This window comes from Colletes gigas, unplaced genomic scaffold (assembly GCF_013123115.1).
Source record: "Colletes gigas isolate AHSC1104 unplaced genomic scaffold, ASM1312311v1 Colletes_gigas_Sc00001, whole genome shotgun sequence".
NCBI lineage: Eukaryota > Metazoa > Arthropoda > Insecta > Hymenoptera > Colletidae > Colletes > Colletes gigas.
Window position 1 is genome coordinate 13,106,917 of NW_025106630.1, and position 24,735 is coordinate 13,131,651.

Below are 24,735 nucleotides of genomic sequence, written 5' to 3' on the forward strand. Positions count from 1 at the left end.
TAAAGGAGTTCGGTCCAATCGTTTCAAATAAAAAAATTAATTTCTTTGTTTTTATTTTAAACGAAGGATCGATTCGATTCGTTTTAGCTGTTCTCATATTCAACTGCACAGATTCGGATAGAAAAAAACCCAAGGAGTAAAAATAAGTAAAGTTTGATTAACTCGCTAAAACAAACATATTTTATTATCCATCGATACAGGAGGAACAGAGTGAACAATAACAAGAAAACACTATTCTAATTAACGCTATTTCAATGATTTACAATGCTCAGGGTAGAAAATAAAAGTAGCACCGGTTAAGAAAGGTAATTCACATACAACTGTTTATTGAGACATGTAGAATACATCTGGTCATACACAAAAATCTTTGACACTTTAAATCAAGCTCCTAGCCCGAAAAAGGAACCATTTCAACATTGTTTTAAATTCATCAATAATCATTACGTTCAACTACGTCACACTAAAATTAGAGGCAACTTTTAAAATCGCGGGAATTAAAAAAAAAAAGCAAAGCAATTGGAAGGTGAATAATTAAAAAGAAAAATTTGAAAACGCAATTATTAACGATAGAAGAATTTGGTCGTAAGGAATTTGTCGTTCGTTTTTAGCCGTGGAGCTGACACGTGGCAATGTGGCGCGAGAAACATAAACCGTATATATGTTCGTGTGAATAGTGTTGTTACGTACAATATTTTTTTTTTTTTCATTTTCTTCTCGTACAATAGTTCATTTTTGTAATTTGTTTTCCTCATTAGTGCTAAATAACATCACGTCACAAAATGCATATTCGCAGGAATATAATATATAATATATTTATATATAATTAAAAAAAAACACGTCTTTGGGTCGTTATTAACATAAATTGATCGACCCAAAAATCACACAACATCCGCCTGATACGGGCCAACCAAAAAGAGTCAAGTTCCCAAGGATGTGTGCCGCGAATTAGGGCAATGACCGGGTAAAAGGGCGCGCTTGCGGCTACAGCATCGTCAGCCACAGTGGTGCATTATCCTAAATGCGACCGATAACCCCCCAGGCACCCCAGCTGCCACACCGGTCAAAGTATAAAATAGCGAAGGGTAAGTGATATAATATTGTGGGGTGCCTCGAAGCTGGGGCAGGGCCAATATCGTAACGCTAGTACCTAGATCAGTCTAAAGTCTCGTCACCGTGAACTGCCTCCGCTTTTGCCAGTTATGCTTCCTTGCCCCCCGCAAGCTGAACTTTTACACTCTTTTATCGTTCGTTCGTTCGTTCGTCCGTCCGTTCGTTATTTCCTTCTTACTTTCTTGTTTTGCTTGCTTCCTACCTGCCTGCCTGCCTGCCTGCCTGCCTGCCTGCCTGCCTGCCTGCCTGCCTGCCTGCCTACCTGCCTGCCTGCCTGCCTTACATATGTTTATTAATCTTCCTTTATTATAATTTCGCAGGAAAACCAGAATTTATAGTGAAACGTTATCGTGTCACAAAAACCCACTCAGTATTGATTAGCAATATCATCCTTATTATATTCGTTAATATTAATTATTATTATTATATCCTCAATATTATGTTTTTTATAAATAGGGTGTGTAGGTAAGTAGAGTAGGTAGGTATAAAATACGGTAAGTGAATAATGAGTTTATGGGGGAGGGGGACTAAAGGAATGAAAGGTAATCATATTGATCGGTATAGATATGATCAATTTCTTTCTTTTCGACTGTTGGCTTTTTTCTCCCTCGCCCCTCCGTTTCCCTCTCTCTAAAGCTCTCCGTCGCCATTCTCCTTTAAACAATGGTCGCATTGACTGGGGACAGGAAGTAAAATTGAGGGGTTTTCATTCGTTATATTACTAGATATAGTTATCTATCATCGTTACCAAAACAGTATCGATGACGAAGAAGAATTAGACTTAAGTAAAATGTGAATAAAATGTAACAAAATGCTCATAAATACGAGAGTTCGCGAACAATCGATCCGCATCGAGATAATTTTTTTTTTTCTTTTTGTTCGAAGGGAATCGATCGATTCGTACTTTCATTGTATGGGAATCGTGCTTTCTTGCCTACGCGTTTAATTCCTTATCATTCCTTTCGTTATTTCCGTATGAAATTGCGTATTTCGAACCTACTGATGTGCAATGTCCGATGGGGCCAAAATACACGGTAGAGTTCTTTCGTCGATGCTGTACTATAAGACGATACGGTGATATATGCGCAGTCGCTCAATTACAACTGGATTATAATCTTTCTTCCTCTGTTTTTTATTTATTTATTTATTTTTTGTCGTTTATCCGATTCTGTGTTTCCGTCATAATTCGGGGGTGCATGTAAAATAGTATTGGATTCTACTTATGTTTTCCTTTTTTCGAATATTCTCCAGAACAGGGGGGTGTCTGGGCTCCAGGGACAGGGACCAACTACAGCCCGCACTTACAACTCTTACTAATTAACTAACAGGCTAACAATAACAACGAGTCAACACTCAAAATGTGTGCTGTATGTGTTCATGCATTTGTAAACGTTGCGTACACTTTACACATCCTAAATCAATCCGTGACTATCATTATCAAACTCGGTAGTCAATCGTCGTTCCTAAAAAACATTGTTGCACGTGGTGCAGGAATCGCGCAAAAATGCGACATAAAAATTTTGACAGTAAAATTTATGACAAAAATAAAAACGAAACGTATTAAGCTAAACTTTTTCTCTATTCGTCTTGTACGTCCGTCCGTGTTTAACGGTCCTTTTATCGTCCTTGGACTAAAAAAACAAGAAAAGAAAAAAGAAAAAAGAAAAAAAAAAAGAAAAAAAAGATAGACATAAATAATAAATAGACTAATAATTTAGATTTCTAATTTTCTCGCTACTTGGGAACCGTCATCGAAAAATTTCCTACGCGATTGGGCTTCTATTCCGATTAATTTCACCGTTAATTTTTTTCTCTCCTCTTGTTCCATATTATACCCGATATATAAAACCCTCCTTCCTTCCTTTCCTTTACCATAACCGAACGAATGTGAGACACTTTCCATAGACACTCCCAAGAAATTTGATTTACAACGTTTCATTTTTCGTATCCGTAAAACCTGTTTGACCCTTAATAATAATAATAATAGTTTCACTGACTGTACACATTATAGACCAACAATAGAAGGTCTAGCGGCGCTTGGCGCGCTCCACGCATACACACACACATACATACACACACACACACACACACACACAACGCACACGTGCATCCATTAACACGTACACACCTGTTCCCTCTTCCTTCTTCAACTTGCGGCAAAAATTTGATCCAAACGTGTCGGTATAGTACCGGCGGAATAGCAATATCTCATTCGCGCCCATTAACTTGTCCACAAAAATAGGGGAAAACACCTGCTGTTGCTCAACGAACGATCTTTAACGACACGCTCGTTTCAGTCCCCGTTTCTCAATCGTTCGCGCTCATTCTCGCTCTCTTTCGTACAACGCGATTTTTCTTTACTTCGACTTATTCGAAAGCGTACACGCTCCTTTTCGCGCAGACTCAAAAAATCGAATCGACGCATAATAAAACCGCAGGCTTTCGCGAATTCTCTTAACTAATACGATCCATCATCACAATCCCGATGTCAACATCGCCGATCTTCGTATCACTTGGCAGTAAACAATGTGACAATGCAGTAGCGGTACTTAGTATTATCGTATTATATATATATGTATGTGTATATATATATATAATAATAGTACGGGGTGGGTTGTTGGGTGGTCACTCCGATGTAATAATTAGTCCCAGTGGCACATCACTGTATACGTAATCACAACAACAACAGCGGGGCGATGGTGGTGGCGCCGAGAGCACGATGCTTTAACGCGCATTAATTCTTTACGTTCGTGTTCCGTTCGTACGTGCGGTTTTGTTAAATATATACGAAAACATTTACAATCATCAGATCGATAGAGTAAATAATGTGTATAAAGCGAATCAACTTCCATTCCCTCCCATCGATCTCTCTATTCATTTATCCCTCCCATCGTTATATTATTGTTCGCTTTCCTCGTGTTTATTTTCCCGATTACCTCTCTTCCACCTTCTTGTCGCTATCCTCTGCCTCTTCTGTTGCGCAGCAACGTTCTCGATATTTGTTGTATTCCCTTCCGTCTCGTACGTATTTGTTCGTTCGATTCCCGTCCCGGTTGTTGTTTCGTTGATTTCGTTCGTTCGTTCGTGCATGCGTGCGTGCTTGTGTACGTGCGTATTCACTCACAGACTTGCAGAAGTTAGCTCCACGCCTGGTATGAGTCTTGATACCATTCGTGATCTTCGTCGGAAACGCCGCCGAGCGTAGCGGTTCTGCCTCCGAATCCAATGTCACCGCCACCACCACCACTACCACCATTCACACTCGCCAATCCGTACGCATTGCCCAGTGGTTGTTGGGCGAGGGGTTGGTTTCCCCAGTTGCTCTGGAAGCGACGCTTAGATTCCCCCTGGTTCTGGTGACCCCCGTCAAATTTTCGTTTACCTGCTGTAGAAACAAAGAAATAAAAACGCCCGTCACGTTAACGATCACGCGATGCCGCCCGCACCGTTCTCATCACACCTCTCCTCCACCACCAAATATCTTCTTCGTTCTCGTCGGTTCTGGCTCGCTCCTAAATGAGCGAACATTATAATTGTTGGAGCAAATATAGCAATTCGCTTAAAACTGAATTTTGAATGGTCCGTTAACGCCCATCGGCAGCATTTATAAAAAAAGAAAATTATACAAAATCGCTGTATTTAGTCCATCAAGTATGCCCTAACCGGTCGGTTGACGGTTGGAAAAGGCGGAATTCGTGCGTGCGTTACTGTGTGGATTCTATGTTCTTGTCGTAAAAAGTAAAAAGAACCGTATCGAGACTGGAACAACGATTCCAATTGCTATAACTAAACACAATTGTGTACGACCCGTTCGCTCACCGACAAAATAACGCAACGATCGAAAGGATCAACTAAGATTAGAAGATAGAAGAAAACAAAACTATACGTATATCGATTGGAAGGACAACGAATTCGATGGAAGGAAACATTGTTGGAGAATCGACGATTGGATCGGATCGATGGAGGACCGACTATTGGCGAGAGTGATCGAGTAAACGATCGATCGCTTTCTCAAATAATCGAGGATAGAAACACATCTGGAAAGGATAGAGTATAAGAGTGTGGATGCCGATAATGGCCACGTACACGATTCTCTATTTAAAATACTATACCGACTTCGTCTAGCATACAAGATGATTCGTGCGATGCATCATACTCGGAATGAATCATTTATAATTTATTACAGAGTTAAATTCTTTATTATTATTGCAAAATAGTTAAGAAATATAAACCTGAATGGAACAAAATAAGTTTTAGAGATCCAATCGCATGTTCATCGTGTACACTCGTTGACAAAATTTGCAATTTACGAGCTACGTATGATTGTTCATGAGAATCGAAATAATAACCGATCGTGACTGATATAAAGAGTTTTCGTCCAGCACAATAATCGTGGTTAAACAAATGCGTAAACAATAAGCGTTTACAAAACAGACATATCCTACATTCAGACCTATCCGTCGCGCATAGGTATGTTTCGATTTTCACTAAAGAACTTTGTTGTCATCAAACCTTTAACTGCGAATGGCATGTAGTCATTCATTTGTCACTCATGTGCGAACATCTCCTAACTTGAATCAAACTTTTTATTTCTAATACCGTTACTATTATACTTTTGTCCTTCGGTTAAAAGAAAAAAAGAAATATTTAATTATAAAGACGTGGGTCGTATATAACCCGCGGGACGTATCACAGCTGAAGGCTTGATGAAAGTTGTTGCAAAAATGGAAACGAGGGACAAGAATTCGTGGAGAACAATTACATGGACGTTACGGGATGTCGCCATGTTGGAAACTTGAACGGATTCGAATTTGGATTCGGGATCGCGTCCGCGAGCAAATCGAACGGGAAATGAAAACCGACGGAAAAAGCGAAAAGTGTGATAAGTGCAATATGGATGATGACGATAGCGCGAAAAAGAAAGAAATAGTAGTGTAAGCGGTAAAAGAATAAGAAAAGCGGCTAAATATAATAATAGTGTAAAAGGATGATTAACTTAATTGTGGAGATACAGACCATCCTCACCTGGTAAACTTCCCTTGGCGCGGACCCCCCCACGAGCGGACAGCCGCTGGACCCCACGGGCCCCTGAAGTTGCGGGGTTGCGTCCCCCCCTGACTGGCCCACGGGTTTGCGGACCACCGACTCGGCCACGCGGCACTACTCCACGGCCACGTCCAGCCTGACCAAATAACACACACCCAAACGTTACCCCATCTGATAATTATTACGCTCCAAGCGTAACTTTTCTCTCGCTTTTTTTTTCTTTTCTTTACTTTCTTTCGATTTCGTTAATCGCGTACTTTTTTCACATCCCGCGCGCGCGCATTTCTCCTTAATCACATTTTAATTAATTCTTCCTTCCTTCCTTCCTTCCTTCCTTCCATCCTATAATGCTCTTACTATATCACGGGTTTCTTTTTTCTATCTTTCGTAATATCCGTACACCGTCTATTCGTGAAACTAACCCTAACGATATCGCGATGCAACGCAAAACTGATTTGACTTTCATACCGATCGTCAGAACCTCCTACGAGGCTGATCGACTAAATCCTATTACTGTATAATAACGTTCTATACTCGCTAAAACATATACATATATGTATATATATATATATATATATATATATATATATATATATACACGTATTATGTACAAAACACCGTACACGTTACAGGTAGCTAGGTACACAAGTATACATACATGTAATCTCTGTGCCCGCGCGTGTAAGTGTAATAATTGTGTGTGAGACGTCACGCACGTTATATACATATAAAACAACATAATGTACATATACACAATATACGTATCACGTATGTCTGTACTGCACCTACGTGTGTGTAACGTATTTTTATATACATATATATACTGACACATTATTTCAGAAAAAAAGGGATAGGCGAAGACAGAATGTGCGTTGCGTGATAGATGTAAACAAGGAGAAACAGAGGAAGTTAAAAGGTAAATGGGACGAGAGAGACAGATGCTCATGGTATGTATATATGTATATATATATATGCGTCGATACGACGCATGTAGTAGAAAACGATGCAACAGAAGGGATTCACCTAGAACCAAATCTTACTAACCACATTGTTTTTTTTTTATACAGACAGCAGTAGTAGTATTAGCACAGAGTTATCCAATGTAGTAAAGCGAAAAGCGAACTGTATGGGGTTGGCGAGGGAACTTTAAGCGACACAACCTACTGCACTGTCAGCTAGAACAAAATTCAACAAATCAAGGTTTAAATAAGCGGCGCAACATTACAACAGCAGGGTAGTTTAAGCGTAAGCGGTACTTTGTACACCGAAGCAAGCAACAGCCATCAAAATTTTATTATCGATGCTACCGATTACTAATAACACCGGCTAGCAGATCGTAACTTTTCTTTCGATCGATTCTCTCTCTCTCTCTCTCTCACACACACACACACGCACGCACGCACGCGTGCGCCCGCACTTTCTTTCTATTGCACGAACTATGTACACAACAATGTATATTTGACTTTTAAATCTCCTTCTCCCATTTCTTTTTATAGATTCTTAGTGTATGCGCAATCCTCGTTACACGTACACGCTCGAAGTGGCGCGAGTTTCGATAAAACTTTTCCTTTTTCCTCCTACTATTACGAAATAACTGTAAAATTGTTTGCACATCGAACAGATCTAAACGTACAAAACCTAACAAAGCACATGCACGCACCAATTTTCTCATCTTGCGACCGATACAGAACGTACTCGAACTATACGACTCATATGTTCGCACAAGATACTACAAACAGGCGTAACTTTTGTCATTGGTGTTTCTCGATTTCAAGGAAACGGACACACTTGTCTCGTTTGGTCGGAGAATTCGTTGAAAAAATTAAAAAACAGCATCGTTCTTTATCGTCAATACGTAGACACGTACTCGCACTCGTACACGCAGCCATACACACGTAAGAGAAAGAAGACAACATTCTAATGCAACAAACATTTCCAACGAACGACTTGTGCCAGATACAAATAATACCGGTTTACGTAAATTTCCGAAACAGGTTAAACGAAGATAAAAATAATCTTTCGAAACAAGCGAATAATACAACGAATTACGGTATCATCTCAATCATAACTACGCACTAAACGACAATACGAAGAATATATTCTGATCGAGCGAATCGATCAATAATTTAAAAAACAAGAAAAAAAAGAATAAAGAATAATAATAATAATAATAATAGGAATTGCATCAGCGTCTGATCTACTTGGATGAAGAAACTTAGGTAAACGTACGACCGAAATAACGAATAACGAAAATGATACACATTCAGTACGAAAAAATTGTTGCTTCTTTGGAAGCGACAAATCGAAGAAACAGACACTACCACGATGCAAAGAATACAACAACAGCGTCGAGGTAAACGCATAATCGTGTATACACATCATTAGCAGAAGCTGCCAAGAGAAAAAAGTTTTCATTGCAATCGATCGATCGGCCTGTATTTATCTATCTATCTATATATCTACCTGCCTGCCTGCCTGCCTACCTACCTACCTACCTACCTATCTACCTACCTACCTATCTACCTACCTACCTACCTATCTATCTATCTATCTATCTATCTATCTATCTATCTATCTATCTATCTATCTATCTATCTATTTATTTATCTATCTATCTATCTATCTAATCACTCTGTTAGTCAGTCGGTGAGTCTATAGTCGGTCAAATTAAAGTAATGATGGCATTGTCGTAATGATGTTCACAGGGTGCCCAATGCCCTCTTACGGTATTTGGATAACCCTGCAACTTGACATACAAATATATATATATATATATATCTATCTATGCGTATCATATCCGAGCCACGAGACGCACGTCGCTCTCTGCGGAAAGAGAAAACAAACGTACATGTTCATTGAACGTCATCGACTCGACGAACGCCATTTTTACGTACACATAATGTATTTGTGCGCGCGCGTGTGTAGTCGCGTGTAAAATATAATGTACATACATAATATATACATAAATATATTTCACGCATTGACGCACAAAGACAATACGAGCTTTTCCTACGTGCTTTCTGCCTACGGCTGGAATTTCATCAAACGTTTACATAAATGTGATGGACATATAGTAATTAGGGAAACCTACGACGCTAAAAAAACACTTGCAACCTTGTTTTTCCTTTCTCGTGGAGGAGGATCAAAAAACTCGAGAGAGAGACTCGTAATCATTTAAGCCTTTTTTACGTATCGTCCCCCTCTCTTTCTTTCTCGCTCTCTCTCTCTCGCTCTCTCGCTCTCTCGTAAACAACGTAACTTCGTTTGACCGCTTGTCTTACTTATTTTCCACTTCTCTCTTACTTTCCTTTTTCTAATAGCTTTTCCCGGCTGTATTTTCGTTGAAAAATTTAGAATGGGTCTACTATGGCTCAGATATGATTGGCAAGCAATTTGAAAGTGGCAATGTGTTCGGATTACAGGACTACGTTAGTGTAAGCAATGATATTAGTAAGTAGATACACGTAATCAGGACTTAAAAATGGGTTCGTACACGGTTAACACGCACAGTGTGCGACTCACTTTCCTCCGACACTTTCATTCTCGTTCAATCCTTCTCTGCTATTCGTGTACACACAACAGGCATAAATGTACTCACTCACTCACTCACTCACTCACTCACTCACTCACTCACTCACTCACTTACTCATTCACTCACACTCACACTCACACAACCACATACACACATACACACACCTTTCTCTCGCTCTCTCTCCTGTCGCAACAGAGAAACAATGTCAAAAAAATCATTGCACTCAATTTCATTAATCGCTTATTCCTCCGCACAATTTGTACACACTGTTAATGCATAAAATGCAGTGCAACGTCCTCCACTCGTTCGGAACTAATACCGAACTCGCGTGTCCTTGGTACTATTAGTAATGCATCACGCAAAATGAACAAACACGCTCGTGTATGCATATATGTATAGAGCATTCATATTAACACACGCCCATGAAACAGAACACAAACATACAGCCGTACATACGTGAGGAATAGCGCACGCATCACAAAAAGAATGTTATAGATAGTTATACGTAGGTGGGATGCTACGTATGCACAGACACACGCTTTTAAGTTATGTACACATGTATGCCTATACGTATACTTACATCGGCAGTTAGGAAAAAGTTAAAAAAAAATAAAAAAAAAAGAGGAAAAAAAAGAGGGAAAAAAAGAAAAAAAAAATAAATAAATAAAATTAAAAGAATGAAAGAGAACACTCTCTTAGTAAACGATGAAGTGAGCAGGCGTTTCTGGAGATGTAAAGTGGATCATGTAATGTAATTGGGATTATCCGTGAACACTGTGCCACAGTCAAACTACCGCTGATGTGTGCATATTTGCATACACATATATACACATGTATACGAACGAATGTATATACACGTATACAGACACACACACATACATACACGAATCATATTAAAAGTAATAATGATTCAAGAACGGCAACGACTTTAGAACGATTAAAAAAGGCGACCCACCGGTTGAGGCTGCCTGCCTCTCCCTCTGGCAGGTGGCGGAGGCGGCGCGTAATCGAAATAGTAATCTTCGTATCGATAATAGTCATCGTAATATGGATCACTGTAGCCACCTCGATAATCCCCATAACCGTAATACTCGTAATCATAATCTATAAAAACACACATTACAAATAGACCCAAATTTAGCCACGATAATATATCCAATTGACAACTTATTCAAAAACTAATACTTGTGTTTCGTATAAGAAAAGGCATGCCGGGAAAAGATGGTTTTGAAACTCCAATAATAGAAAAAAAAAAGAAAAGAAAAATTTCGTAAATCCGTGTAGCGTTACGATCGTTACTCAGAAAACAAACTATAAAACGGTTTAATCAAGTCATCGTGATATAAAATTAAATATCTTTTTCTTTTTATTATGATACTGGCAAAGAAAAAACTTCGCAACGATTACCCTACCACCATCACGTATCCTGATAGAGTCTACGCTTCGTACGGATCGCCGAAAATTTCGAAATATTTCGGACCGAGCCTCTGTTAAGCTCGTACACATTTTACATTTAATTTGAAATTTAACAAATAGGTATAAAATGTAAAAAAGGTATACATATATATGAAAACGATAAATGTTCGGTATTTCTTCAATTTTCAAGGATCCGATAGCGTACGATGTTCTCAACGTTGAGCATAATTCAAAAGGGGAAAAATACACAAGTCTACAGATGGTACTCTACTACGTTCCACTCGTCATTCGATATCGCATCTTACCTATTTCCATGAGAGCTGTAAACAAATTTTTGAATTTATGATGCATACAAAATCAACGAAATACACACGCTTAAGTAAATTGGAATAGAACAAACAACGTAAACAAACAAAAAATGGGAAAAATAAAAACAAAAATAATAGGTTCAAGTCGTTGGCAATGCGTGTGATTGTACACTTGCCGCAAAATAACTCTCACTAGGGCACCATAATACGTAAATACAAAACAAACAATACACATGCAATTATTTTTCTGTAAAATATCTATATATCTAACTATATATAGATATATAGATATATAGATATAGATATATATATAAACAAAAAAAAGAAAACAGGTGTCACAGGAAGTGGTAGTGGTAAGGCAACAAGGTGCTCTTATTACAACGTTAAGCCACACCTGACATACATACATACATACATACGTATGTATGAACGTACATATGCATGAAAGTACATGAAAGAAAATTGGTTAAATTTTCAATTAATACGAACTCGCTGAATTTTCTCTAAAATAGCTTGCTAGTTTGGTTCGTTGCACGATATTTCTTAAAAATTACGCGTCAAATACCGACGAAAGTAACGATAACAAAGAAATTAATAACCGAATTGAAAAAAATGAAAATGGTAGGCTCAGACCAAATTCAGTCGACGAGATAAACAATTTTTTAAAAAACACTGTACGAATAGAAAAATAAAAAAAATACTAGTTTTAATGAAATAGGAGTGTTCCATCATCTGAGCACTTTCTCACTACAACCTTCCAACACGATACAGTGTGAAATTTACATAAGTTTCGTACGAAACGCATCGAGATACGTAAAAATCATTTCTACATTTACAGAGTTGAGACTTACGACTCGTTTACATTCGTTTCTACGATAAGATTTCTGTACGACAGCAATCATCGAAGATGTCGAGTAATGAGAACGTGGTTTTCTCGATAGAAGTCAAGATGAAAATATTTTAGATGGTACTGTCATTTGCCGTTGTTACATTTGCTTTTCTAAAAAGATTCTGACGTGTCATGCGCGTAAGCCAAGGTATGTAGTGAGATAGTGAAAAATCCCCAAAAGCATGCGGGATGTTTGTGTTACATAACATTACCATAAAACATCGTTATAAATGATCTAACAATGATTTGTGTTTATTTAATCTGAAAAATAAAGTATTAATATTTTTAAATCTATCGATAAGTTTATCGGCAAATTCTTTGATCGTTGTGTATCTAATTCTTTTACCGTTGCTATCTTTAGCATTCTACGTGCGCTAATTAAAATTCTTTCAATTCTAGTCAATTTAAACGACACTTCTATTGCATATTCATATATATACTACATCTTACTCTAACTGTATAGTGTATTTGCATCATCTGAGCGCATAATCTATATATCGATTAAAGAAACGACAATTTGATGACAGTATTAAGAAAGGAACGAATACCGGATCGATACGTAAAACAACGTTATGGTCTAAGCCTAACGTAAACGAAAACTGACTGCAAGCGAAAAGAAAAAAAATGAAAACAAACCGTTATTTCATTAGATGGGAACAAACACGTGCACGTACGCGTACACGTTGCATTTTTACAAAAGTATTTGTTAAGGGGACGGTGAAATGCGATCAAATTGTGTTTTTATTACATATATATATATATAATATTTTTTAAATAAAATAGAGTTTCTGGGTAGGTCTGGAAATACCAACGAATCGCGATTAATAAAGAATTTAATCAGTACTTACCATAATCGCCTCGTCCCATTTGTCCTCGCATACCTGCACCAGTGCCACGAGGACCCTGGCCAGGTCCGCGAACTGGCATCGGTCCTCCCATCATACTCGGATGCGACGGGGAACCTCTACAATGGAAATTATTATTATTATTATTATTATTATTATTATTATTATTATTATTAATGTGTAAACAAAAGGCTGCGACGAGAGAATAAAAGATCCTTGCGTCGTTAAATTCAATTAATCCGAAACAAAATTATTGAAAACTATTTGAAACAACTAACCCGCTCCGACCCTGCAACATTTGTAACATTCTTCGCTCCCTTGCACGAAGCATTTCTTCTTTTTTTTTTTTGTCGGACGGTGGTTTCGCGAGCGATACCTCTATGTGAGAACCTCCGATTTCTTTTCCATTTAGTTCGTTCATTGCCTGAAACAAACATTCACAATTAATCGTTTGGTTTCGTTTCACGAGCAGCGAACGATGCTGGTATCGATACTTTCATCTTCATCCGTCATCTAGTGCGCACAAAGGTACGAATAATTTCGGAGGCCGTAAGCTTTCAAAAAAAGTTTAGAAACCTCTATATTAAAGAATGTGAGGACGGAAGGTTTAACTGGATATATTGTATCGATAAAACAATTCTTACCTTAACAGCATTGTCTCGTTCTTCAAAATGCACGAAAGCGTAATCCTTGATCTTCTTCACTCTTTCGATATTACCGTATTCTTCGAAACACTCTTTCAACTTTTCTTCGGAACAATCTTGCGTCAAATTCTTTACATACAGTACGCGCACCTGAAACACATCATTCAATAGATAAATAAATTCACTGACACCACCGTTGACAAACAAATGAAATTCTGCCCCTTATAGCGTCATATTGTATTTACTTTAGACATGGTTTGTTCATCTGGCTCTTCCTGAGGATCTGCCCAGTCGACTATGATATCACAGCTCCACACCTTGATGCGACCGGTGCTTAGTCTTCGTTTCGCTAAGGAAGCTGCTTTGTGAGATTCATATTCTAAGAAGCAAAAACCCCTATTTTTCTTCTTATCGTCCGGTGAACTGTAGATAATCACCTCGGTCAGGCCAGCTGTACGACGAAAAATTATACAAAAGCGATCAATAAAATTTATCGGATACGACGAGAGTATAACGAATATGTACATCTACGTTTAAAGGAAAATAATAATAGTAATAATAATAATAATAATAATAATAATAATAATAATAATGGTAATGAAAGAAAGTTGAAGAAATAAGCGCGAATAAGAAAAATTGCAACACTCGATTATTTAATGCCGGTTGAGTTTTCGTACTTTCTTCGACACGGTAAAAAAAGTGTCCGTAGAATACTATTTAACTATGCTATCGGCGTTAGCGATACTCAAATAAATAGGACAAAAAATAGAAAGGATGGAAAAACGGGAAACAAGTAAAACTGAGGGTCAAAGAAAAAAAAAAGAAAAAAAAAGAAACATTTTAAAAAAAGGAAATGAAAAAAAGAAGTTGTCAAAAAATTAAAACGTGTCAAATTTGTCATCTAATTAGCTAATTCGATAATACGTATGATGTATCGAAATATCAGATTAAAAATATTATGCGTAAACGCTTCGATTGACCGCTAAGAAATATCGGAATTGTTTCACGAAAGATAATAAAGTGACAGCACGATCGAGAAGGGAAATAATCGTTTTGCGTCAAAGATAGTTATCTTTACCTAAAAAGCATTCGGATATTCTTCCAACTTTATACTACTGATGCACAAAGTGTATCTAAATTGTCATCCAAAGAAGCCAAAATACGAGTGTTCGCGACTTTGCCGCGTTACCAAACTCCTCCAAATTACATTCCAACAATTCGTTATCCGTCGAACACGCAACATACAGTTATTTCTTTAATTTATTTGTTCGCAGCTCGGTAAACACACGGCCAAAGTCTCAAACTTTCGTTCGTTCACTGCGAAATTCTGATTCTGAAATTGTCAAACCTCGACACACAAAATATGACATCTTTTCATTTTCATTACTTTTCCATTTGTTTTTTTTTCGCAACCGATACTCACATGTACGGTACCACGTGCACACGCGCTGTTCGAAAAATCCGTCACATGCGAGAAATTGTGTTTCTTCCCCCCCCCCCCTCCCTCCTCCCTCCTCCCTCCCGCTAGATCGATACTTGGACAAAAAAAACAATATCTCTTACGTATTTTGAAAACGCGATGTGTGTACGTGGTACCAGCAGCGTATATATATGTAGCTGTCAGGTCCCTGGGCGAGTACATACGCACGCGTGTATAAAACAAAACACACCACACATAGCCATACACCCGACACGCGCGCGTCAACACGCCCGCACACATACCAACTCTCGTAATCGCATTGTAACGCGTACACGAATTACATTACGGATAATCTTTATAAATAAAATAAAAGCAAAGTACTTTCCGTTTACTCGATCGAATATCAATCGATAAACGTCCAAATATCGTATATTATTAGGCCATAAGAACAAAGTAAATAGAACACACGTAACTTTACTCTTAAAACCTGACAATATAGATTCTTTGAAGATTAATCTTTAGTTATTTGTCGAAATTGTCGTTCGATTATAATGATAGAACCGTAATCGTAATGTGTATACGCGCGAGTGTTATTCCACGTGACGTGTATACGTGTATTTATATACGCAACATGCATCCGTACATATCGTATATACGCACACGTAGTTCTTCTTGGAAGTGTAAAAACCCGCATTTAAGATATCCTTCTTACGAACAAAAGCTTGAGAAGAAAAAAAAACACTCGACACAACATCTACTCGTAGACCGAGGATAGCAAACGTACTGGTCAGTTTATCGCTCGAAACATTATTTTCGTTCGAAACTCAGCTGAACGGGCAAACCTTTTTCAGGATCCAAGTACAGAGGAAGTGGGAAAGATAGTAAACGTTACCGAACGAAACACTAACGAACATCGTTGTGTCGCCTGGAAAAACAAAACCATAGGAATACTCGTAACCGTTAGAAAAGCACTCTGATACGCAGGAGTATCGTTAACAATTGTTAGAAGAAAAAAAAATATGCCAAGCTCTATTCGTATTTAATGAATACGGCACAACGGTAAGTCTTTTTATGTCGGCTAATCAAATCCACCGAGACAAACAATATTATCGGCGTACTCTGCAAAAGCGTAACGCTTTCTTTTACTCGTTGGATATGTAATACGATTTGAAACAGAATGTAGAATCATTAAATAGAATAGTTGACATGCTATTAAAATTTACATGCACTGCAGCGACTGAATCACGAATCCATAGTAAAATCGACGCTAGGAAACAGAATTTTCGTTCGAACGGTTTTCGATTAGAGTCAGGTATGGGATTTGTACGCACGACCGATGGATATCGTAACAAACTGATCTTCGTGACTAAACAAGGAAACTTCTGTAAGAATACTCGAACACAAGTGTTTCGCTTCTAAACGTTATTTATCTATTTATCGCTACCTATTCTTTGATCTTATCGTTAAAACATAGTTCTTCTCTCCTTCCTCTCAGTTTAAAAGCTGAGTATACATATATGTTCATGTGTGTGTGCCATGTGTGTATGTATGTGTATGTATGCACTTGGAAAACAAGGCGTCCGACGCAAACAAACCGACGTTTCGTCTTAAAATACACCCCCTCCCAACAACAAAAAAAGAAAGAAAAAAACGTACAGCTCGTTTCTCGATTCTTCAGAGTAAATTGAATGTTTTAATGTATCGTTAAGAAAACTCAGATGCCCTGTCGCCATCTCTTCCTTCAATGAATTCGTATATTCAACTTTAACCACCTTATGTGCCTCGTGAATCCGACATTAATGCCCCACTTTGTATATTTAAAAAAACATTTTTTTTTTTTATTCTTTATCTCCTCTCTGTGTCCAGACTTTAATATTACATGCAAGAATGCTATGCAAACACACACTGAAAATGTGAGAAATACCACACACATTCGCTTCAATCACTCTGATCTGACCTATCGCGTCGGTAACAAATCATCAATCTGGAAATGTGAAAACGTTCGAGAAAAGAATAGAAACTTTCCCGTTGTATTCCTACCGCTGACCAGTAAATCGTAATATGCATATGGAACGATTTTCTCTTTTAGAATTTTAGACGACACTGTGCATTACTTGTTTTTCTACGTTCTCGCTTACTATTTATCGCCCTTCTTGTAATTTCATGTGTCCCAGAATCAATTGAAAGAGAATGAGAAAAATCTCTTTTCTTTCACGAACGTGGAATATAGTGGAACGGTGGTATTAAAAAAAAAAAAAGAAAGAAAAACAGACGCGAAGCAGAAATTAAAATACACGTATATAAAGAGGGGCGAAAATATACGAACCGACGAAAAATTTCCTTGATTGTGGGGCACAGCTTAGTACAGGGACACCGTTAGTCGATTACAGGCATTTTTTATTCGTTAGAAAATTAATGAATAATATGAAGGAAGAAGAAAACGGAATCACAAAGCCAAGAATTCTAGATGGAAATTAAAAATAAAGTTTGTTGGGATTCTGTTGCGAGAACACGCGCGAAATGTATGTAGGGGTGAGAAATGTCTTTACCGCGTGGTATATACCAAATTTTGGAAAGAAATTTGCCTAGTTAATTAACGATGCAAGAGGGCTGAAAACAAACCTATCTGACAGGTCTGACCTCAAAATGGAGTAAAAACAGCCGATCGTTAAGAGATTAAAAGTTTTGTCCCACCATCTTTCCCATAGAACTTCCTTTGGTTACTGCTTGCTGATTTAAGGACAATTGTCAACTTACGTGCGTGCTTTGTAAATTCTTCGAACAAGTCATCTCGGTCTCGATTCTTTGGAATATTTCCCACAAACAAGCGGTGATTGTTATAAGATACGGTAACACCAATCTTTTTCCCTTTCCGAATCTCATAATCATTCAGCTGTAAGAATAATGTGGAAGGAGAGTGCCAATTAAGCTTGCCTTTTATAATTTCACCTGCTTATTGGCTGTCTGAACGTGGGATTTCGTGAAGCGACCTTCAGGGAGACTTGTACATATCGTACGTTCGGGGTCGGGGCAAGCAATGTTTACCGAGGATCGTGGAATTGTGAATAGTAGAGGCAAGAGATGAAGGAATAACTTAGTAATTCGGGTTGATGAGCAGGTGTATGGGTTGGTCGGATGGATGAGTGGGTAGGTAGATGGGAGTGCCTGTCCGTTTGTTAGCGAGCCAAACGCCCCAGCGGTCCACGCAAATCTCCCATACCCCCATGCTCGAGGCCCAGTCATGTAATCGCGTTTTAGTGTGTCGCGAGAAACTCCTAAGTAACCACGTGAGACAGCGCGCGGTACTTTATAGCAATTCGAATCATTCTACACGATCAACGATAAGAATAATCGTGCTCTGGTGCTTCCACATTTTCTCTTTCAGATCCTTCGTCTCTTTATCGAATTTTTACTAACAAAAGAGAGAACACGAAGACGTACATCGATATAGGCAAGAAGATCGACGAATCGACCGTGAAATACATATAAGATCAGGACAACTCGGGTGAAATTAGCAGAAATTATAATAGCGGTAGGAGGAGGAGGAGGAGGAGGAGGAGGAGGAGGAGGAGGAGGAGGAGGAGGAGGAGGAGGAGGAGGAGGAGAAGAAGGAGGAGGAGAAGAAGGAGGAGGAGAAATGGTTGTAGGATAAAGACCAAGGAGATGGGAAAAGAAAAGGATAGACGGATGACATTCATCGCAGTGATGGTAGCGATGAATGGTTTCAGCGGTAGCGGTTAAACGACGGTTGATGATAGCGATGACGACAGCGGCACAACGGCGGCAGCGATGACAGTGAGAATAATCAAGAGAAAATGAAAACAGCAAAAGGCAAATGAATGGACGTAAATGAGAAAGAAATGATTTAGGGACATAATGATGATGATGATGATGATGATGATGATGAATAAAACTGGGAAGCGATTAACTCATAACTCAACCTAAATATGCGAGGAAAAGAAGACTTGGACCAGAGAGGTGTTACTGTTCACTAATAAACCGAGAGGCAAGGAGACTGACCAGAACTGAAGGTGCCACAGGTTATATCGCAGATCGCACGGTCACACGCGCGATCGTCTTTTTTTCTTGGATGCTCCATAATTCCATACCATCTACAACCACTACTTAAAAGCTACCACTCGTAAGTTACAATACAGGTAGACAGGTAGGTATAGGTAGATAGGTAGGTACACACGCCTCGAATTCACTTTACCTGTTAATTTACCAAATTCCTCCAAGATCTCCTCTTTGCCTTTTGACTTTGGTATGTTCCCCACGAAAAGTCGTAGATTAGGAACGCTAATGTTTACTTTCAGATTCTTGCCGGGTTTTATTACGTGATTATCGAGCTGTGGGATGAAGAAAACAGACACATGCCTAATATTGTTCCAATGAGATACTTCGTGTTTTTATGTAATTGCGACAAACAGGAGAAAATTTAGGAAAATTTTTTCAAAATGTGCAATTTAGTGAAATAATTAACATGGCGTGGTTCCATGAAAGCGAGAAAGTGGCATGCGCTTTGTCGCTCGAGTCTTCACAATATAGGAAACCGGCGTACACGTATCATGTGCTCCTGTAAACAAATTTTAAGCCTACCAATTTTCAAAATTTTGTTACAAAAATTGTCACTGTCCAATGAAAATTAACCAATTAGGTAAATATACCCCTAACCAATTAGACCACACGATATATAGATATATATATATATATATATATATTTATGTATATATATATTTATTTATTTTTTTTTTATTTTTTTTCGTCGTCATTATTCAGGAAGGTTCTCCACTCCCAATTTTGCCCACTGAGCAAAGAGGAGAGCTGGAAAAAGAAACTCATCCATAGGATATCATTAATGTATGTACGTACGTGTGTATGTATATGTATATGTATAGTATGTGTGTGCGTGAGTGAGCGTATGGATGGTATATGTATCTATATGTGCATGTATACGCGCGTGCATACGTTTTTATGCATGTAAGTATGCGTATATTATTGATTGTCGGCGTGTACGTATGTATGTATCCATGTATGTACGTATATATGTGCGTGTGTGTGTGCGCGCGTGTGCGTGTGCGTGTGCATCAATGTTTTACTGTTTTCAGTGTAGTACTTTATAAATATTTAGGAATGCGTTGGATGTAATTATGTACTTAAACATGAATCGATGGTCAGGGACATATATGTACGCATATGAGACAAATATGTGGATTGTTCCTAACTAAAAACATTGAATTTTAAAATTTCGTTACTTTTTACCATTAGTGAAACAATGCTAAGACATTTGCGTTGAAACTACCGGAAAAAAAAGCGAGAAAACGCAAGTGACAACATAGAACAAGCCACATGGGAATATGAAAAACTTCGTTCGAAATGTTTAATGCAAAATTGTAAAAGAAAGTAGAGCAGAATTTAATACCATAAAACTCGTTTATTATATTTAATCAACGAAATAGTAAATATTAAAAGCTAAACGATAATTAAAATTTTATACGAACAAAACTGAACTTATTCGCTTTGAATCAAGCGCGACTATGATGAATGAAAAACTTAATAAAATAATCTCTAAACCATGAAATGGAAAAACAACAAAAAGATGAAAAAAAGTACTATACATAATATTTAAACATTTCGAATGACCACATATTTTGGTAGCAATAACAATTTTGTAACATTTCTAAAAATTTTGTAAATAAAAGTGAAGGGAATCGATCTGTCCATAGCAAGATATCGTAAACTAGGGTAACAGAATTTGTACGCTTCACAAACACGTACCTACGCAATAATAAAGAAATCAGAGAATGTCTACATACCTCCCTAACAGCTTGCTGTGCTGCTTCCCTGTTAGTAAAAGTGATAAATGCATATCCTCTGTTGCAACCTGCCATTGGATCCATCATTAGTCTTAAATCCCAAATTTTTCCACATTTTTCAAACAATGGAATCAACTCGTCTTCGTACATATCTTTTGGAATTTTTCCACAAAACACCTTTGAAAAAACAACCGCGTATTTGACATAAAAACCAAAAAATTAATTCCAATTGTACCTTCGCTTTAAAAATGGGAAATACATATCAAGGTAGACGCGAATAAACTTTACTTACCTCGCAACCGGTTCCTGGTGTAGGACCTTCCCAGTTTGGAGGAGGCCCTCCGTACTTTCTTTGTCCCGTTGTTACATCCAGAGGATAACCGGTTCTTTCGAGAATCATCTGGAAGATTTTCATACAGTTTTTTACCACCCATGCAATTTATAAATGTAATAGTAAAAATTCTGTATCGACAAGATATAAGATTACCTTTATTTTATCCTCGTCTGGTGCTTTAGGAGTTGTGCTGGTACTAGTGCCTTGACCAGCTCTACTCTTTTGTCTATATGTTTTCATTACACCACAAAGGTACGCAGATTTATTTGATACGTGTTCTAAATTTGATTCCAGAAATTGTGTGAGTACATTTAACGCGCCATCGACAGGAAATTCCTTTAAAGCATCCAATGCTCTTTCATCCAAATCCACGTGAGCTAATTTTCCTGTTTTATAAATTTCATCCAATTTTGCAGCTACTTTTTCATCCAGTCCGTATTGGATTAGTTTTGAAAAGTCTTCTGTTCTTTCTACATATTCCATTTCCTCTTTAGACTGTTTTTCTTCCATTTTTATTTCCCCATTTCCTTCTGCCATAGCTAGAAAAAGTAATTATACTTTCGACGTAACTTTTTATGATACAAAATGAAACATGTATTTACATATAAAATGTTAGGTAAATTATTAAATTACTATTCGTTCTGTAACATTTAACACATTCTCTATGCTATGTTATCTTTTGTATATTTTAAAAATGTACCGTTCTAACATTTTCTTCTACTATATACATAAATAATATCTAATATCGATAAACGAAAATACAAAATCGACATTAAGTATATTATTAGTCTCATGAAACATATTTCTCGCAACACAATGACATGACCCGTTTATTATAGCAAAACAGTAAACTATTGGAGCTTTTCGTATAGTTTAAATAATACTTCTACCAGATACCTATATGAAATTATGCTTTAACACAACTCGTAATGCAATCTTAGACTTTTCAGCTAAAAATACTGTTTGTATAAAAGATCGATTAAACACGTATCATAAAAAATAAAAAACAATTAAAAAATTACATTTGACGTAAAAAAAACCATAAGATATGTTTAAGAATACGTAAAAATTGAACAGTTCTCTCGCGAGTCCTAAGCAAAAATGGACTATATAAAAAATACAGGAAACGCAACGAACACTCGAAACTAAGGTCCGACCATCTGCCTCCGACACCACATAACGAGTGGAATATACAATTTCCCGCGTTAACGAACAGAAGCCACGTTGTTTTCAAAATATCACGTATCCTTCGACGTACAAGGAACCGATAAATCAAAAAATTTTGTTCAATTTTCCTAATTTATCATTGATGACATTTTATAATCTATTCCTCAATTTGAAATCTAGAGTAAAAAAAATTTCTGTCGTTCATAAAAGAATTCTTTTCGGCACGATAATTTAATTATCAGAACGAAATAGCCTGAAATAATGCATTCGAACGTATAAAACACAACTTAGAACCCGAGAGAACTACAATTGAAATTTTGTGCGTGTAGCTTGCCGGCCGGCAATGGAACTGCATCCATATTTCTTGAAGAATGCGATGCACTTTTGCACTCACGATAACATCAACACATGCCTTTTTAATCAATGAATTTCCACTCGCGTTTAGAAACACATTGTTAGAAAAGTGCGCCAACAAAAAAGATTCACAAGTCTTGCGGCCGAAAAAGTTGCGTATACCTTAGAAAGTAAATGAACGAAATCCTCCTGCGAGGAAATGGCGATAGACGTCAACGTGATTGCAGACTACGGGGTTCACAAAACGACGCGCAAAGATACGCTCGAACCCAGCGACACGAGTTAGCCATTTTCTTTTGAGGCGCATTCGCGAATTCTGATTGGCTCGTGCAAAAAACCGAGAAGAAAAAGTTGACCGTGTAGTATGCACTTGTATAAAATAATGAATCTCGCAACTGAATCGTGTACACAAGGCATTACGTAGCCTTTTCCATATGTGAATTTTAATCATTCTCATATACTGGTTTTTCTAAATATTTCCACTCGCTTCGACTCCTTTTTCAAAACAATACAATCTCCGGATGTACGGAATGCCTCTGGAATATTGGCAGCGTATACATATGTGTTCGTTATGTTTAACGAACTTTTACACTGTTCCAATAAATATATTCATTTCAGCCGATATGCAGAATTTAAACACGAAAATACTAATATTTTCAATGGTAACTCGAGTTGAAATGTATGAAAGTAAAAGAATAATTGAATTAAACTAAAAATAGAAACACACGAGCCTATTAAAATTTACTCTTTTTTAATCTATTTTGTCCATATTACTTTTCGAAATTATTACTTTCGTACGCCACAAGTACTGAATAAAAAATATTAAATAATTACACAAACTTCTTCCAATTCGAAATTCTATAGTAAAAAGTGATTGCATATAAATCCTCAGTTCCAGCGAGAATTTCTACTTCGTATCGACAATATTCGAGCACTACGATAACTCCGGGTGCCTCGTGTTCGTATATACATACGTTATATAAAATATTTTTACTATATTACTTTTTAAGAAATGATAAATAGAAAAAGAAAAGAAATCAACAGGAACGCAAAAAAGTTGCCCACAGGTGCAACAACCGAGTCGGCATCAAATACCATAACCTCTTAAATACGACGACTCCATGAAAAATCAGTATACGCGTAGGTACGTATAATAAGTATATTTGATACGAAAACATGTACTCGGATTCTCGTTGCGACGAAATAAAGGAAACGATTATACAATATAAAAATAATGGTACCTGTACGAGATTCGAAATCTTCACAGTATTAATTTTGAGCAAATTATATGACGGAGCACCAGATACGTCACAAAACAGTCACAATCCTCTAACTGATATAAAATTCATATTCCGGATTCCACCAATGTTAACGCGTGTTCAAACGTGTTGTGTATCTCGCTTCACTTTCGCGGTTTATTATATGCCACTGTGTTCTAATATGTTTAAAAAAATATAAACACTTTGTTGTAGAACCAAAGAAGATGTAATGCAGTGAATTTAGTCTTGTAGGCACTTGCAAAGTTCTGATAATATTGCAACGATGATGACAGTAAGTGGAGTAAGCCCGGGCGCAGCGTTTTGATATCGTGTAGTGCCTACATAGCCGTAATGCATAAATTGGACTGTCTCGCTGAAAGAGCGGTGCAGTGGTGCAAGCCCCACAAAACCAAACCAGTTTCCTCGCTCGCTTGCTAGTTGCGCCCCAATCCAATCCGATTCAACCGCTTACCTCTCTTCGCGGTATATGCGAGCCCCGCCTTAGTCAGACTCGTCGCAACTGTCCTCTGGTTCCCTGTCGCTTGTTCCCAGTTTTGTTCAACAATCACTCGTATTTTCCTCGAGTCTTTCTCAA

The 24,735-nt window shown here is 37.6% G+C and overlaps 1 protein-coding gene across 9 annotated transcripts; it reads right to left on the minus strand.

The window, feature by feature from the left end:
• Window positions 1-306: 306 nt before the first annotated feature.
• Window positions 307-24,579, minus strand: LOC122397901 (heterogeneous nuclear ribonucleoprotein Q-like). Of its 9 annotated transcripts, XR_006259159.1 has the most exons (13): window positions 22,835-22,981; window positions 21,514-21,899; window positions 21,319-21,426; window positions 21,027-21,203; window positions 17,968-18,103; window positions 14,036-14,241; window positions 13,791-13,940; window positions 13,425-13,570; window positions 13,150-13,265; window positions 10,644-10,792; window positions 6,127-6,292; window positions 1,373-4,495; window positions 307-1,328 (listed from the first exon to the last, which is right to left on the minus strand). XR_006259159.1 is itself a non-coding variant. In XM_043397438.1 (12 exons), the coding sequence occupies exons 2-12, from the start codon at window positions 21,895-21,897 to the stop codon at window positions 4,248-4,250; spliced, it is 1,986 nt and encodes a 661-aa protein (XP_043253373.1). In that variant the 5' UTR covers window positions 21,898-21,899; window positions 24,123-24,579; the 3' UTR covers window positions 307-4,247. The 9 variants fall into 9 exon arrangements, 8 of the variants coding, with proteins under 8 accessions (XP_043253373.1, XP_043253380.1, XP_043253366.1 ...); XM_043397438.1 differs by lacking the exon at window positions 22,835-22,981 and adding an exon at window positions 24,123-24,579 and having other exon boundaries at window positions 307-4,495; XM_043397445.1 differs by lacking the exon at window positions 22,835-22,981 and adding an exon at window positions 23,044-23,163 and having other exon boundaries at window positions 307-4,495.
• Between the last annotated feature and the right edge of the window lie 156 nt (window positions 24,580-24,735).

Bases quoted from the DNA above. Each gene is read 5' to 3' on its own strand.
- LOC122397901 (XM_043397396.1), bottom strand. From the start codon at position 22,886: ATGGATGCAGTTCCATTGCCGGCCGGCAAGCTACACGCACAAAATTTC. The intron at 14,242-19,423 runs GTAAAGTGAATT...TTCGTCGTACAG, and splicing joins GGAATTTGGTAAATTAACAG to CTGGCCTGACCGAGGTGATT. The intron at 13,571-13,790 runs GTAAGAATTGTT...TGTTTGTTTCAG, and splicing joins AACGAGACAATGCTGTTAAG to GCAATGAACGAACTAAATGG.